Source organism: Prunus avium, chromosome 1, assembly GCF_965620075.1.
Source record: "Prunus avium chromosome 1, drPruAviu1.hap1.1, whole genome shotgun sequence".
Classification (NCBI taxonomy): Eukaryota; Viridiplantae; Streptophyta; class Magnoliopsida; order Rosales; family Rosaceae; genus Prunus; species Prunus avium.
Window position 1 is genome coordinate 58,897,157 of NC_142284.1, and position 16,237 is coordinate 58,913,393.

Genomic DNA, 16,237 nt, shown 5'->3' on the forward strand with positions numbered 1-16,237 from the left:
ACTTGTGGTGGAGAAACTTCTAAGAATGCATTTCAATTAAGCTTTGTTTTTCTTAGTAATTAAAAAATTAAAAAAATTAAAAAAAGCTTTGTTTTGTGTTATAATGTGACTTAATATATTGTCAAGACTCATGACAACAAAATCTTCTATCTTTGATTTCCAAGACTTCTTTGATAACAAATAAACTGCCCGCAAATTGTCTCTAGTGTTTCTGTTTAATTGAATCTGTTAGTTAGCAACAAATTATGTATCCGGCAAGGGTGCTATTTCTTGAAGATTAGGGATGATTTTGATTTTCGCTTGGACCGACCCGATGCATTTAAATCGGCATATTCATGCTTTCTATAGTGTGTCATGCTAGGTTTTAGACCCAGCATAGCCACTACAACCGATTCATGCTCGTATAATGTAGGCTGCCTTATACAGACCACTTCTTTGCCATAACCTTTGCACAAAAATGTACAGAAATAGGAAGAGAGAATACAGAAAATTGTTGTAAAATAATTAAAAGGAAAAAAGTACACCTTTTAATCAGGGATACCATTAGAAAGTAGCAAGTGACAACTTCTCAAGTTTGTGTGTGTGTGTTTTTTTTTTCCCTCATTTTACGTCTCACCAACTATGCGTATCTGCACAATGTGTTGGGTGTAACGGATATAGCACAACATAGTAGTATTATTTTTAGGATGTTAATGATCTCTGTCAAATTCCAATGCAACCTCATATCTCATTAACAAATGAAAACTGAAAATTGAAAATTGAAATGGTTATCAAACGGGCCTAAACATTTCAAACTTAGTTATGTCCATTTGATTTCGAAGGTCCATTAACTTAATTTCAAGTATAGTGTTACAAGTTGCAGTAAGTTGTATACACTGGCCGTCGTTGCTTGCATTTGCTCTGCATCCTCAAGCGCGCGCAGCTTGAATAGCTTTGAGATTGCCAACGAATTGTTCAACTTCTTTCTTCACGTTCAAAACAAGTTACCTCTTATTCTATGAATTAGTTGTTGAAGGCAAGATTACCGATATTAACGACTTTTCTAGCTTAAGAGCACACACCAAATCAAAGTTACTGAAGGCAAACAAATCACACCTTCTAGAGGAACAGCAAAAACTGGGAACTGATAGACAATAAAATAAGGGAAAGCCAAGGTAAATTGCAAGCCCAAATTCACCAGTTCCTCAAGAGTACATTTTACGAATTAATGACAAAAAAATCAGGGCAATCATCAATGTTTGTAAATCAAGCTGAGTAGACCTTCGAAATTCATCATGTCTCTGTCAAGTTCTCAAGTCTGACTTTTGATGAAAATAATAAAAATTTCAGTTATTGGAACTTCCGCAATAGAGTCCCTGAAATGATGACACATACATAGTTGATCAATTAATTTGCTTCTTGCAATCATTTCTCAATTCCGGAATTAAATTTTTGAGAAACAACTAAAGTACGCAGATTAAACAAAACAACAAACCTCGTGTGGCATAACAAGTAAATTAATTTATTAATACTAGCTAGCTAATTGAAAATTAACTCCAGAAATTTACACCTTTCATACTCATTTGAAAAATCCTCTTCATAGAAAAATTATGATATCATATATGCGAACAATTACTTATAGTTTTAGTAGGAAGAAAAATACCTAGCGAGTCACCATCTCAAGATTTTCATATAAAACATCTGTCTAGCGAGTCACCATCATCTGAAGATTTTCAAGGAAACAAATAAGATCATAGTTGGAATTCATACATAAGTATGTAAATAATTAAGAGATTGCTAGAGCTCAATTACCTGACAATGCGGATGTTTGGGTTCGTAGCAGAAATCTTGGCCCACTCTCCATTGCCTTCTTGGTAACGCTCTAAAAGTCTCTCAGATCCAGGGATACAAAGAGTCTGCAGTGGTGTTTTGAAGACGAAGTCTGGCACTGCTTTTAGTAAAGGGCACTCTAGAATATTTAACTCAGAAAGGCATGGCATGATTGTAATTTCAGAATCCTCTTTCGTCCACTCTTCCACGCCTTCCCACTCTTCCCAATTCGACATGTAGAAAAACTGTAGGTGTTTCAATTTTGGGAATAATATCTGGGGTGGTGATCTGATTCTGAATGAGGTTTGATCTTCTAATCCCAAAAATTCAACACCGACCTTTCTCACTCCTTGCATATTCCATAGGGCCAGTCTTTCAAGGTGCTCCAATTTCCCAAAAGGCCAAAGTTCACACTGTGTCCCTTTACCAAGAGTAAGGGATCTCAAATTGTGTAAAGACTGAATCCAATTGGGCCACGTGGTGCCATTATGACCCAAAATCCCTAAAAATTCCAAATCTGGGTGCGGTCGTAAGGCATTCAGTATTTCTACACTACTACTACTGTTCGGCTGCCTTTCAAAATCAACGATGAGATGAAATAGCTTTATATCCCACAACTGTGCTTTCTCAACCTCGCTCTTCTCTGTCACATCCCCCCCAAGTTGTATTTCTAGACTTCCCTCAAGGTTCAACTTTCTCAAATCCCCAATTTGGAATGCTTCATCGTTGTCGCCACCACACCGACACACATCTAGTGTTTGTAAACTTGTTAATCTCCCTATCCCTCTGGGCAGCGACTCCAGATTGAAACAGTTGTCAACATAAAGATGCTTTAAGTTAATCAAGTTTCCCATGTTTTCAGGCAGTTTTTTAAGTTGAGAGCACCAAAAAAGGCTCAAGGTAGACAAATTGTACAAACCACAAATAGTGTCCGGTAATTTCTCCAAATCATAATTCAAAGACAAATCAATATACCTCAAATGTATCAATTCACCAATCTCCTCTGGGAGTTCTTCGATGGAATTACGACTCAAATTTAATGTCCTAAGACATTTCAATTGTAAAATTAAATTTGGGTCTATGGTAGTAATTCTTGAATCAAAAGTTGCGAGCGTGCGAAGCTTTTTGCAATTGTAGGATGAGATAACAAGTGGACCTTCAGGAACATATCTCAAGGTCAAATAACGAACCTTATCACCCAATACCTTTGATTCGTTGGTAGTTTCCTCACCATAATCGATAATCAAACACTCATTCCTGGTGAGAAATTGTACAAAGTCATGCACAATATCATGCATTTTGCAACTTGTAATTGTACTAGTGTCATAATCTTTCTCAAAATCTTGGAAAAAAGACCGTGCCACTAAGTTGTCAAAAACTGCATCACCCGTTGTTCCCTTTTCTTTATTCCGTTTCGAAATAACATAGTCTTGTGCCATCCAAAGTTTAATCAAACCATCTCGTTCAAACTTGTAATCTTTTGGAAAAATAGCACAATATAAAAGGCAACATTTAATTGTTGGGGACAAATCATAATAACTTAGGAATAAGGGTTGGAAAACTTCTTGCTCGACCTTCCCTAGATCCCATATCTTACTATTCAAAACCTCTTTCCATTCTCTCATTGTTCTCTTATTCTGCATGAGACTACCTAAAGTCTTTGCAGCAAGAGGCAAACCCTTACACTTCCTTACAAATTTCTTACTAATATCTCCAAATGCCGTAGACTCATCTACATCCCCATCAGGAAAGGCCATATGATTGAAGATTGCCAAACAATATTCATCACTCAACCCTTCCAGATTGATCATGTTTGGTGTTGTTCTCATCATATTAGCAACCTCTAGTTTTCTTGTGGTGACCAATATTCTGCTGCCTTTAGCACCACTTTGGATTAATGGTACCTTTAATTGTTCCCACTTTTTAGGATCATCGGTCCATACATCATCCAAGACAAGGAGAAACTTTTTGCCCTGGATGGATCTAGACATACATTGCAAGACCTCATCCAATTCATTTGAACTTGGGGCGTAATCGCCACTAATGGCTTTGGCAATCTTAATCTCATCAAAAGGGTCTGAAACACAAACCCATTTTCTGATCTCAAAATGGGCTTTAACATTGTCATCATTATAGGCTAGTTGGGTCAAAGTGGTCTTACCCATGCCTCCCATCCCTACAATAGGGATGATAAGGAGCCCCTTCCCTTCCGCACTACTATCACTAAACAAGTTTGTTATCAAAAGATTTTTTTCATTTTCTCGACCAAATATCTCAGATATATCGACAAAAGATGCAGTTTGAGGTCGTTGAGGTTGTTGAGGTTGTTGAATGCCTAATTCTTTGCGTAGAAACTGGTACTTTTTTCTTTCCTCATAAATCTCAGTTAACTTATCATTCAGATCTTTTATTTTCAGAGCAATGTCACGGCGAAGAATCACCCGACTGACTTTGCCAAAACAAAAGCAACGGGTGAAACTAGAGAAACGTACCTTCTTCTTTGTAACAAGAGCATTTGGATCACCTTCTCTTTCTTGTTTCTCAACTTGTTGTTTGAGAATGTCTGTGTTCCACTCATCCAGGGCGTCACCCATCTGATAGGATATATCTTTCAGCTCATCCAACCAGATTTGGACAGCTTGATCTGTCACTTGGCGTTGCTCTGCATCCTCAAGCACAGCTTGAATAACTCGGAGAATCCGAGTGAATTTCTTAACATCTTCCTTAACGTTCAAAACAAGTTTCACCCCTTCTTCTATGTACTCATAGGTTGTCGAGGCCAACCGTTCTAGCAGCACGGAAATGAGTGCATCAGCCATTATTTTGAGCTTTAGAAAATGGTTGGCAGCAGTGTTTATGAACAAGAACTGATCGCAGGATGATTGTTTGTGTTGTGGTGTTCCCTTTCTTCTGCCCAGTTTATATGCTGAGTAAGTCTTCAAGGCAAACTCCAAGGCAAAAGAGTGGCTAGTATATTATACTTTTCTTGTTTGGGTTATGCAAACTTTTAAATCAACTTGGAAATTCAATCCAAATATTTATAAAAATGAAATAACATAAAATAATTAAATATAAAACTAAAACACTGAGAACCAATTTTTTAAAATCAATGGTTCTTTCCGTGTTGCACTAATGATTCTTTTCTTCAACGTGTAGGGCATAAATCTCCGACAACGCACGCAACCAAGCCCAAACAGTGGCTAGTAGTATATACTTTTCTTATTTGGGTTATGGCATAAATCTCCGACAAGGCAACCAAGCTCAAATAGTGGCTAGTATATTGTACTTTTCTTATTTGGGTTATGCTAACTTCTAAATCACCTTTCTTCAAAAAAAAGAAAAAGAGTTTCTGTTTATTAGTGATTTTCTAATTACTCCATCTCGATCCTCCATCTACCTTCCCATCGCCCAATGCCCCTCCCAATCACCCATGTCCGGCGAACGCGATCCTCCCCCTCCCTTCCTATCGGACATGGCCACAACAGCAACCCTTATCTCCTCTAGCCCCTGAAATCTCTCCGCCCCTCTATGTCTCTCTCTATTTCATCTGGGTTGGGTGTGCTCCCTGCCTTAAACCTCGCCCCTCGCGTACATCAGGTCTGTTGCTCTTATTCCAACTAATGTGTCCAAGTTGTCCTGTTTAATTACTCGACCGAAAATTAATAAGCACCGTATCCGTTTGGATGAAGGAATTGCCAATTACATAGACTTCTAAAATGACAGAATTTAGATTTCCGTTATTTCAATTTCTGGTAATTGAAGATTTCAATGTTTGGATTTATGTATGTCGGATTTTGTAAATGACAGAAATTGAAATTTTCAATGTTTGGATAACTCATGTAAATTATAAATGACAGAAATTAAATATTTCGAAAGAACAAAAAAACTGATAACCGACATAGAAGGTATTCCTCGAAATATAAAATAACATATCGTTTGATGAACTAAATAACTCAACTTAAACAAACATAGCATACTAGCAAACCAAATCATTCCCCACGTGCAATAAACATCAACAACACTCTTTTTTTTCTCAATTGGGAGTGCCTTCAGCATCTAAAATTGTTTGTCATTTTCTATCAGCCAAGCACATGCTTTGAGTTGTTCATTTTCACTAAGACCCGGTACTACTTGTACTTCAGCATATTCCTCTGTTGGATCAAGGTTCTTAGTATCAGCACAGATAAACACTTCAAATGATAAAGCCATTCTAGCAATCAAACCAGCAATAACATATTTGACAGCACCTCTTTTCTTTGTAGGAAGAATATCAGAAGAATTTGATGCACGATTTCTTCTCTTTTGACCATTTGTTGAGGTTGGTGAAATATCATCAATAACATGAATATCTTCAAAATCTTGTGTATCACCATCCAAATCAACATGATCAACTTCATTAGTAGGAGTCATAACCTCAGTTTCATCTGCACCTGTTTCAGCGCCCTCTCCAGTGGCTCTATCTTTGCCACACAAATCTACTATATCATCCCAATTTTCTATAACTTTAAATCGAAAACCTCTAGCATCATCATGAGACTACCAAACAAATAATCAAAGTCAAATAAGAATCTTATATGTGAGTTCCATCAAGTGCCCCAAGACAATTCTAAACATAAAAAATATAAAAAAGTACAAGTATGAAACTTAAGATAACTAGTTGAAAAATAAAATAAAAATCTTATTTTTTTCTAGTTATATAAGTACCTCAAACCATTGCCATTTGCTTCTTTCGGAACTCCCAACAGTACTTGGGAGTTCCATTCAAACCCTAAACCCTAAACTTCTTCCTGAATCTCCTGTCTTTTTGTCTTTTAAGTTTTAGTTCCATTCATCGCATTTGTACCGGGTAAATAGGCGAACTGAACGAAACCAAGTAAAAAAAAATACAGGAAAAATCCATTCAAGCCAAAACCAAAATTTTTGATTTTTTTTCAGCCCGGTTTGCTTCGGTTCATCGATTCAATTGCCCACCCATGTATAGAACAAATAGAACTCTTAATCCTTTTTCTTGCCCAACTTATCAAAATACTATGTAAACTTGCTTTGACCTTTTTATCAGCTAAACTTGCCAGTTTAATGGAATATGGTGTGTGAAGAGCAATGGAAAAAGCTTGGAGTCGGTGTCACTGAAAACAAGAGCATTTGAATGAAAATGGTGGTTTCAAATTAACCTTTATTTCTATGTTTACTTTACTCTCCAATTTTATATGTTCAAATTTACTACTCGCTGTAGTACAGCCTGCAAAACACAGAGCTACATTGCAGAGAGAACTACAACTCTTTGAATCGCTTGGGAATTACCAAATTGGGATAACATAAAAGGTTCTTACACTGATTTGAAAGCGACCCTTGTCGTTTCACTATTCCACTTGTTCATCAATCTAATCTAATTGTAAAACACACACACACACACACTCTCTCTCTCTCTCTCTCTCTCTCTCTTCAAAGTTACAATGTAGAAATTAAGTAACAAATTCACATGCAGGCAGCAGCAGCTTCAGCAGCAACATGGTAACATCTTCCCTCAACAAATTTCTGTCTGAATTGCTCAAAATTACCGGACTTAATTGCCTCCCTTACTGAGCGGAAGAATCCTATATAATGGTGAGTATTATGTCTGCAAAATCAAAGGACGATCTGGTGATGATGACGACAACTAGGATGAATGATGATAACAAAGGTGATAAGAGCATAATAATATTTATTGGAAGCAATGTAGCACATACATTTCTAGTAGAGTCTGAGCCAGCATTTCGTGAACATTGAGCAGGTGATTGATGTAAGCTTTTGTATGATTCTTGCACGTATAGCAGTTACAATTTTCAACAATTGGTGACATATCTTTCCTGAAAAACAAAACAAAGGAAAATATATCAGGTTAAGAATAACTGCATCAATTATTTTCGGATCCATTTGACAATAAATGATTAAGAAAATATGGTAAGACTTCAAGAAGTTTATTCACAAAACACAGCACCCTTCATGACAATGCGATGCAGAAAATGCTAAGCCCAAATAAGCCCACAAGTTGCCGTTTCCTAGTTCTTTATTTTTATATTATCAACGACTTCTGTTTTTTTTTCTTTAATGTTACTTTACTACTTTTTTTATCATAGACTAATAGTTTCTTCAAAATCACTTACAAATGTCATGTGCCTAATTGCCTTATGTCATATTTCTCGTGTCAAGTGGTATCACATCCGTGGTTGGATGTGGAAGAGGCTAATTGAATTTTGAGAAAATTAACGTGAACCCTTCGGTCGAAGTGAGAGATAGTGTTTGAGAAAGAAGATTTAGAGGAAGAAGAAAACCCCTTATGTGATTCCTGACCAGTTAATCAGGGGGTGTACAAGGTGGCTTGGAGAAGCAGCTAGTGCATACAGCTGAATGATGGAGGATTTAAAGTTGAAGTTACTAGTATTATATAGGACAATGTTCTACAAATCAGGACCACACATTTAAGCAAGAATTAACCAGATCAATTATCCAACTTCACAGTCTGCCAAGAGAGCATTTCGCTATATACACACACATATCTAGAACGGATAACTAATATTAGGTGTTGGGTAAACAAGTTCGTAAAGTCAAACTTGGTATCTACTAGCTAAAATTGAACCTAATAGACGAAATCTGAAACCAATAACTCGTAAACACTGTTAGTGCTGCAAGTAGACAGAGAAGTCATCAGTTACCTGTAAACTGTTGCTCTCAAATTAATCTTTGTCTGGTCACTTCCTATATTATCAGATGCATTCATCTCAACTCCATCTGGTGGGAATGTAAGTGCAAAGCCACCAAGGGTAAGATGGCATAGAAACCTGCAAATACATATCATCACCTTTTGAATCATGGTAACAGCAAGGATAAAGATATTCAAAATTGTTAGAACACTGAGCTACTCACGTAGAATCAAAGACATCAATGCCTGCAGCAACCCCCTGCAAGATCTCCTCTGTAAGATAAAAGCATAAGTTCATTTGCTGATAAATTTGAATGAATAACCAGGTATTTGTGCGAAGGTACATTTAAATGTTGCAAACATTTTCCTCTAACGCATTGCCCTAAGTTCCTAACAACTGCAAAACTGAAGTTACTAGCCAACTTTTTCCTTTTCAATGATAGGGACGACAATTAAATTTTAACTTCCCAATCAAAGTGGACCAGCCATCCCCAAAAAGTACCACCCTCTAACTACAAGAAACAGAATATCAAGAGCACAACAAGGAACAAAACAGCACCAATCCTAACAGAAAACAGAAAAGTAATCAAACAAACTAGAAGCAAAAAACCTAGAACCAGTTCCATAATTTAAGAAAAAGAAAGGGAATTTGCAAAGTGGGGAAGAAATTGATGGCCAAAGTAATGACCAGAATCTGGCCTTATTCCATCCTAAAAGCAATCTTCAGACTCCTAAAATTTTCCACGATAAATTAATTAGGCTGTTTATTTCCATCCAAATCACCAACACACCGCATCCCCACAAGATCTTTGCCTTCTCCCCACCACCAAATCCACTTATTAGCCAACTTGATACCCACAACACCTCAGTTGATAGTTAAGATGACAGATTAAATGTCATACAGTATGTTAATACTGTACCCTCATTTCATATGTGCGGCAAGTGATACAGATAACATAGTATATTCTTAATTGGAACCATGAGAATTCCCTCAGAAATCTAGATGTCTCAAACAGGGATTGGTAAGACCAACAACTCATTGTAACAATGGTACACCTCTTACCTGGAAGTCCAAGTCCAGTGATCAAGCGTGGTTTCTCCTCTTGTAAGATATCCTGAACATTTTATACGACTATTAGATATCAAAATAAAAAAGGAAAACATAAACTGTTTTATGTTTTCTTTTTTGACATATGAAAAATAAGAATGATGCATGTAAAACAAGAAACGCAAGTCATTGATCAAGTTCAGGGGAAAATTGAAGGTTCCACCAGCTTGTGACTTACAGTAACAGCATTAAGGAGAGCAGGGCGCTCATCCATGCTCTCTCCAAGCCCAAAACCTCCAATCCAGTAACCTGGGAAAAAGATGTTTTCATATCAATTGTATACCAGTATAGTTAAATATACATCAAGCTACTAGAACTAAAAATACACAAGAAATCCAAATGAATTCTAGTTTCTTATGTATCTCATTGTATTTATAAAGGATTTAAATGCTCAGGAAATTATTGGAAACCCCCTACTAAAGCCCAATTCCTTTAGGCCTCATTTTGTTCGCGGAAAAGATTTGATGGGAAATAATTCCCATGTCTTTCCCAAGGGATGGGAAATGGAAGATTCCTTTCCCATGTTTGGTAATGCAAGGAAAGTAACTAGGAAATACCACTTTATTTCCTTTCCCATGTTTGGTTTGTGTAGGAATGTAAAACAAAGTTTGTGTAATTTTCCAATTATACCCATGTGAAATCAAATATAAAAAAAGAATGCATTTCATGCTATATTGTAATTCTATATTGTTAATGGGGACAAAATGGTCATAAAAAATCTGCATTTAATGTTGGCCCATTTTCCCAAAGTTTCCCATGGGAAGGGAAAATGAAACCCAAGGGGGGAGGAGGGTTACATTTCCCCCCCCCCCCCTATTTTCACATGTGCCAGGCAACCATTTCCCATGACTGGACTTACCATTTTCTTTTGGTGGTCTAGATGTTTTTGTTAGGTTTTCAGTCGTTTTTAATCGATCTTAAAGTTATTCTTAGTCTATGTAATTTTGGACAAGGATGCCTTATCCACAATTTGTACAGAGTTTCCTTGATTTAATAATATTTTGCTTCTCTTGAAAAAAGAAACTCAAATGAATTCTTAGAAATGTTACAACATACAAGTCCAAAAAACAAAGGAAGAAATGAAGAATTGCAGAAACCTGATAAATTTCTGCGGGCCGCTTCTTGCGCACATCGTTCACGTTCTTTTACAGAACACCCTCCAACAATGGATCCAAAGACAGGTCCACCTGCCTACATTATGGAGGATCAATATATTTCCATAATTTATAATTGAGTAAACCATTTATGGCATCAAGTCAATCATATTGAAACTCGACGAAATGCTGATTACCACTTTTCACAATTATCAATAATCAAAGTGAAAATCAATCTCCAATGAAAACTTGGTAGAAGCTAAGGTACACAAATTTGCTATCACACTGGAATATTAAGGACGTTTGTATAAATCAAGTAACTTTTTCCACCCAAGGTGAGCTTGGTATCGGTTTTCAGAGGCTTAACTTAAGTGGCAAAAATACTCATCCCTAGAGGCCTTTTTCTTTATTTCCATCAATATCTGTGGTTTGCTTGACTTCCTGGACTTATGAGTAAGCGCAACTCTCCAAAGAGTTTTTGAGGTTGTTAATTTCTATCTATTTTCAGTTAGAACATTCCCTTCACTGAACGCCAACTGCTAGGTTTGCTAGCAGCACACCTTGTATGTCGCCCATATGCAAGTGAAGTGAGTGCATATGCATGTAGATATGATACTGGTTACATCTCTAAAAGTATGGTCTTTTACCGGATTTAGCGCAATGCATTCATCAAGCCATCTAATAGTTCGATCAACTGAGGTCTTGTTCCTCTTCTCAGATACCCACGTAGGAACTTCATCAGCCAAAGTAGTCCATATATTGGGTCTCAAGGAAGAAATCAACTCAACATACTCTACAGGTTTAATCTGCAAGCATATAAAAAGACTGCACAATCAGTCACCAGGGTCACCATAATTAACTCAAAAACAAACTAGAAGTCGTCAACTAGAAATCACTACATTCCAAGAAACAACATGAGGCAATTACCAAACGGCGACCGCAAGGAGTCTCAAAAGATGCCCCAAATTTGTTACTGCTATTACATTCTGGAAGGCATTGAATAGAGTCCCTTGGTATGCAGACGAACCCGTGTTCCGGCAAACCAAGCAACTGATGCAAGCCTCCTATCTTTGATATGGTTTGTGGTGAGAGGCCTTCCAAGCTGCAGAAGCAAAAAAATTGAAAAAAGTTTGAATTTTTTTTTCTCACAAGTTTGAATCTTTTTTCTCACAAACCAATTCACAAACAGCTAGAATGCAATTTTAGTGTGGAAAAAGTATAAAGAAGAAAGAGACTGAGGCTATGAATGCTTACAAGTGAAGGGAGCTAACATGGAAGAGATGGGAATCAGGGGAAGGAAGAGAGTAAAGAAGGTCAGGGGGGATGAAATGGGGCAGGCCCTTTCGAGTAGAGAGGAGAAGAGAAGGGGTCTCTATTGGGCCCGGGCAGCTGCCCAGCTGGAGCACCCCTGCCCGCGCTTTTCCGCTGCTCCATGCCTTCACTGCGAACTTCATTGCTCCTGCTCTGTTTCTTTGTTGTTGACTGGAGACAAAAAGCTTAGCTTTGTGTAGAGTTTACAGTCGGAGAGCACGAGAAGGAGCAGTAGGGTTTTGCGGTTTTTTTCCTTCTTTTGGCGGCAAAGAAGATTCTAAAGTGAAGGCCAAAAGTCTTTTGGACCCAATTGTTTTCTAGTCAGACCCTTTTTCATTTTTTTTCTTTTTTCAATTTCAGTTTTCATATATGCCCTTGAAATTTGAAAACAAAAGATAAATTTGTTAAGGAATGATGCGGCATGTGGAGATGAGAAGTGAAGCAATTCATAACAAAGAAAATCCAAGCATTGGATCAATGGGGAAAAAGAGAAGTGTAGATAAAAATATGTGGTGTCATGTTTATAGCCTTTACATGGTTTTTAAATAAAGATCGGCGTCCTACTAAATTTAAAATTGTTTTGAATGCCAAAAGTCTAGGTGATATATGTGTTAATTTTACAATATGTATGCATAATATATGTTTCTCTAGCTCAATTTAACCCGATATGTAGATGACACATTTGTTTTTTTATTGATTTTCATATAGCTTTTGAAATTCATGTCCTATAGTTATTATATTATTATATGTTGTGTTAAATAATATGGTGTTATAAGATTTTATATGCCCTAAATTATAATTTTGAATACTTTCTTGAAGAAAAATTGAAATATAAATAGTTAGCGGTGCTTTATGCACCTCAATGAATACCTCACATACACAAAACTAACTTGTTAAAATTAGAAAAAGAAAAGTTACGATGCACATGTCAAACCGTGATTTGTTTGCAAAAAATAATGGATTTCTTTTTAGTACAAGCGATTGAAGGAGGAGGGTTTACACAAATATTTATTGGGTGTCTCGAACTTCTAGTCCACATAAGGGAAGGTGAAAGAACTCAACCAATTGAGTTATACCTGATTGACATATAAGCATATAAGGAGCCTAATATTTTCCTTCTTTTTATTCACTTTATAAGGAGCCCACAATGACTAAAGATACATACTAATTAAAGAAACGTGATTATGTACACAATAAAAACAGCCACAGACACTAGTGAAAAAACAAAAGGTGTATAAGAGAAAATAGGATGTGTAACGTGTGCCTCTTTTGCTAAGGCAGTAACAACTATGGAGTTTTGTCAGTAACAAAAAGAAAAAGGGAAGAAAAGAAAAAACTATGGAGTCTTCTCAAAGTCTCTTGTAACAATGTAGAGACCGAGTTCCAATTTTGTGCAAAATATATGTCAAACTCAATCCAAAACATCAAGAAAATGAAAACGAAGGCTGTTTATAACTACTCCATGTTCAAAAAGCTTCAAAAGACATTATATAATCAAAGACAATATCATGTTCTTATGACTCTTATCAACAACCCCTCCAAATACATCACATCTTCCATCAACTAGAAGAAAGAAATCAAAAGATATATCCAACAAACAATACCAACCATGTTATTATTTCTACCAACCGAAAAAAATAGGCTAATTAAGTCTAAATCAAGCCTCCAACAACCTACCTTGCTTCACTTCTAAGATGAATATTTTAGAAACCACAATATAAAATAATCATTGCCTCTCTCTCTCTCTCTCTCTCTCTCTCTCTCTCTCTCTAATTCCTTTTAAAAAGACAATAATATACAACCCTGGGTGGGTCCCATGAAATTATATCCATGATTAGGAGCTATTTATGTGTTTTATTAGTAGATGTGAGGGTAAAAAAGCTTTCCCTTTGGAATTATTTTCTGCTAATGCATTTTTTATGGTGCATGATACCTTACCATGGATCTACTACTATTCCAGCTTTACTCATATAAAAAATATCTAATTCTCAGGTACCAGCTTTCCACTATTTCCCTCCTCCTCCTTATGAAAAGCAGAAAACAAACAATGCCCTCTCTCCTCCCTCTCTTCATCCATTCTCCCCTTCAATAAAACCTCCAAGACCTCAATTCTCTCTCTCTCTCATCATCAATCAAGAACCATGAGGTCCAAACCTCAATGTGGCATCAATCTCAACCTGATCCTCCTCTGCTGCTTCTTCATCTTCCTCTTCACCATCTTCATAATCAGATCAAACTTCTCGTCTCCCCTCCAAACCCCATCCACATCCACATCCATCAACATCTCCCAAGCCGATCTCTCAACCTCAACCCCTCACTCCAAATCCCCACAATCCTCAACACCATGCCCTTCCCTTGAACAACCCTTCATCCCAACATGCACTAAAACCCCACCTTCCCTAGCCAATGCCATCATTCACTATGCAACAACAAACATCACCCCACAACAAACCATCAAAGAAATATCAGTCTCATCCAGAATCCTACAAAAGAAATCACCCTGCAATTTCCTAGTCTTTGGCCTTGGACTTGACAGCTTGATGTGGACAGCTCTCAACCATGGAGGAAGAACAGTTTTCTTGGAAGAAGACAAGTCATGGATTGAGCAAATCCAACAAAAGCTACCCAACTTAGAGGCCTACCATGTTTCCTATGACACCAAGGTTCACCAAGCAGACAAGCTCATGGAGACTGGGATGAAGGAAGAGTGCAAAGTTGTTGGGGATCCAAGATTTTCAAAGTGTGAATTGGCCCTCAAGAACTGGCCAAGTGAGGTTTATGATATAGAGTGGGATTTGATCATGGTGGATGCACCCACAGGGTACTTTGATGGAGCTCCAGGCAGAATGAGTGCCATATACACAGCTGGGTTGTTGGGGAGGAACAGAGAGGAAGGGGAGACTGATGTGTTTGTGCATGATGTGGATAGAAATGTAGAGGATAAATTCTCAAAGGCTTTCCTTTGTGAAGGATACTTGAGAGAACAAGAGGGTAGAATTAGGCACTTCACCATTCCAAGTCATAGGGCTCGCTTAGGCAGACCCTTTTGCCCATAGATTATCAAGATGATCTTCATTCTTGATCTTTTTCTCTCTCTGATCTCTAGCAGATAAGTGTTTATGGGTTTGTAAACTTTTTTCTTTTTTACATTTGATTGAATATATATTAAATAATTTCTTTTCTTCCGTATTCAAAAGTTGGTCATCTTCTTAGTGCCACGTACGACACGCGTTCATCTGCTTGCGGTAAGACTAGACAGATGTAGTGAAGACAAAACTCATTTTAGTAAAGCCGCAAATTAAGGGTACAACTTTTTTTTTTTTTTTTTTTTTTTCTAACAATAAGAAGCAAAATCATAAAGAGGATCATCGACAAATCCTATTACCATATCACATTTTAATTCAAATTTTAACTTAAAAAGGACCGAAGATGGAAAATTACAAAATAAGATACCTCTTTTTTTTTTATATACTATTCCACTTAAATTGAATCTTACAACATGTAATCAATTTGGGTTTGAAGTGGGAGTACATTCGCTTTAACTGATTTTACTAAGTTGTCGACTTCGATCCATAATGAGGAGCACATTAGCTCTAGTTGACTTAGCTAACTTGTCGACTTGAGTCCAGAGTAAAAAGGACATTTGCTCTAGCAGACTTAGCTAAGCTAACAACATCAAATACCTAATCAGCTAAAGAGTTGGTAGTAGATCTATATCAATCATTTTAAAACCATAGTTTTTACAAGCTTCTTTCTCATAAGCTCAATTTGTTTTGTGAAGCTTCTTCCTAGTTGACTATTAGAGATCTCTGTCTCTTGCATGCTATTAGACCCTAGTGGTGTACCTTAGCTTCTGAAGGTCGTGTTCTTGTTCTCTTGCATATAAAAAGTAATTAATAATTGGTGAATATTAATTAGACAAAATATTCTCTGAGTGTACTTTGTTTTTTTATGTACAGAAAGTTTGGGTAATGCATATACATTAGGTGTCAACTTAATTAATGGAATTCCATTTCCTCTCAGAAAAAAAGAGTTAGGATAAACTATGATTATCACCAACTTTAACACGCCAATTAAAGGTCCGGTCGAACACAGATTCTGCAAATAAGCTTTTAGTAAACCTGACGGCAAACGTGAAGTCGAAGGTTATGACACATGTATTCCTTTCGTTTGGTAAGTGTCAATTCATGAACCATGTATGTTAGTTGACCAACCACAATGATTGATAAGCGCTTG

General features: G+C 36.9%; 4 protein-coding genes across 5 annotated transcripts; 1 reads left to right on the forward strand and 3 right to left on the reverse strand.

The window, feature by feature from the left end:
• Window positions 1-876: 876 nt before the first annotated feature.
• LOC110755971 (putative disease resistance protein RGA1) lies at window positions 877-4,723 on the reverse strand. 2 transcript variants are annotated; one of them, XR_002526590.2, is made up of 3 exons: window positions 1,792-4,723; window positions 1,643-1,702; window positions 877-1,355 (listed from the first exon to the last, which is right to left on the reverse strand). XR_002526590.2 is itself a non-coding variant. In XM_088253928.1 (2 exons), exons 1-2 carry the CDS (start codon window positions 4,626-4,628, stop codon window positions 1,699-1,701), a joined length of 2,841 nt encoding a protein of 946 aa, XP_088110054.1. In that variant the 5' UTR covers window positions 4,629-4,723; the 3' UTR covers window positions 1,634-1,698. The 2 variants fall into 2 exon arrangements, 1 of the variants encoding a protein (XP_088110054.1); XM_088253928.1 differs by lacking the exon at window positions 877-1,355 and having other exon boundaries at window positions 1,634-1,702.
• Window positions 4,724-5,486: 763 nt separating this feature from the next.
• Window positions 5,487-6,570, reverse strand: LOC148298089 (uncharacterized). Its single transcript, XM_088249730.1, has 2 exons — window positions 6,514-6,570; window positions 5,487-6,345 (listed from the first exon to the last, which is right to left on the reverse strand). The coding sequence occupies exons 1-2, from the start codon at window positions 6,568-6,570 to the stop codon at window positions 5,866-5,868; spliced, it is 537 nt and encodes a 178-aa protein (XP_088105856.1). The 3' UTR covers window positions 5,487-5,865.
• A 544-nt stretch (window positions 6,571-7,114) lies between these two features.
• On the reverse strand, window positions 7,115-12,448 carry LOC110755973 (uncharacterized). The gene is made up of 10 exons (XM_021957319.2): window positions 11,945-12,448; window positions 11,618-11,792; window positions 11,338-11,496; window positions 10,694-10,787; window positions 9,775-9,845; window positions 9,552-9,603; window positions 8,713-8,761; window positions 8,502-8,627; window positions 7,536-7,655; window positions 7,115-7,426 (listed from the first exon to the last, which is right to left on the reverse strand). The coding sequence occupies exons 1-10, from the start codon at window positions 12,142-12,144 to the stop codon at window positions 7,285-7,287; spliced, it is 1,188 nt and encodes a 395-aa protein (XP_021813011.1). The 5' UTR covers window positions 12,145-12,448; the 3' UTR covers window positions 7,115-7,284.
• A 1,519-nt stretch (window positions 12,449-13,967) lies between these two features.
• Window positions 13,968-15,197, forward strand: LOC110756026 (glucuronoxylan 4-O-methyltransferase 3). Its single transcript, XM_021957395.2, has one exon. It carries the CDS (start codon window positions 14,143-14,145, stop codon window positions 15,055-15,057), a length of 915 nt encoding a protein of 304 aa, XP_021813087.1. The 5' UTR covers window positions 13,968-14,142; the 3' UTR covers window positions 15,058-15,197.
• The last annotated feature ends 1,040 nt before the right edge of the window (window positions 15,198-16,237 follow it).

Bases quoted from the DNA above. Each gene is read 5' to 3' on its own strand.
- LOC110755973 (XM_021957319.2), bottom strand. From the start codon at position 12,144: ATGAAGTTCGCAGTGAAGGCATGGAGCAGCGGAAAAGCGCGGGCAGGG. The intron at 10,788-11,337 runs GTAAAAGACCAT...TCCATAATGTAG, and splicing joins AATGCATTGCGCTAAATCCG to GCAGGTGGACCTGTCTTTGG. The intron at 9,846-10,693 runs GTTTCTGCAATT...TCTTTTTCCCAG, and splicing joins GGCCCGCAGAAATTTATCAG to GTTACTGGATTGGAGGTTTT.
- LOC110756026 (XM_021957395.2), top strand. From the start codon at position 14,143: ATGAGGTCCAAACCTCAATGTGGCATCAATCTCAACCTGATCCTCCTC.
- LOC148298089 (XM_088249730.1), bottom strand. From the start codon at position 6,570: ATGGAACTCCCAAGTACTGTTGGGAGTTCCGAAAGAAGCAAATGGCAA. The intron at 6,346-6,513 runs GTACTTATATAA...TTTGTTTGGTAG, and splicing joins GCAAATGGCAATGGTTTGAG to TCTCATGATGATGCTAGAGG.
- LOC110755971 (XM_088253928.1), bottom strand. From the start codon at position 4,628: ATGGCTGATGCACTCATTTCCGTGCTGCTAGAACGGTTGGCCTCGACA.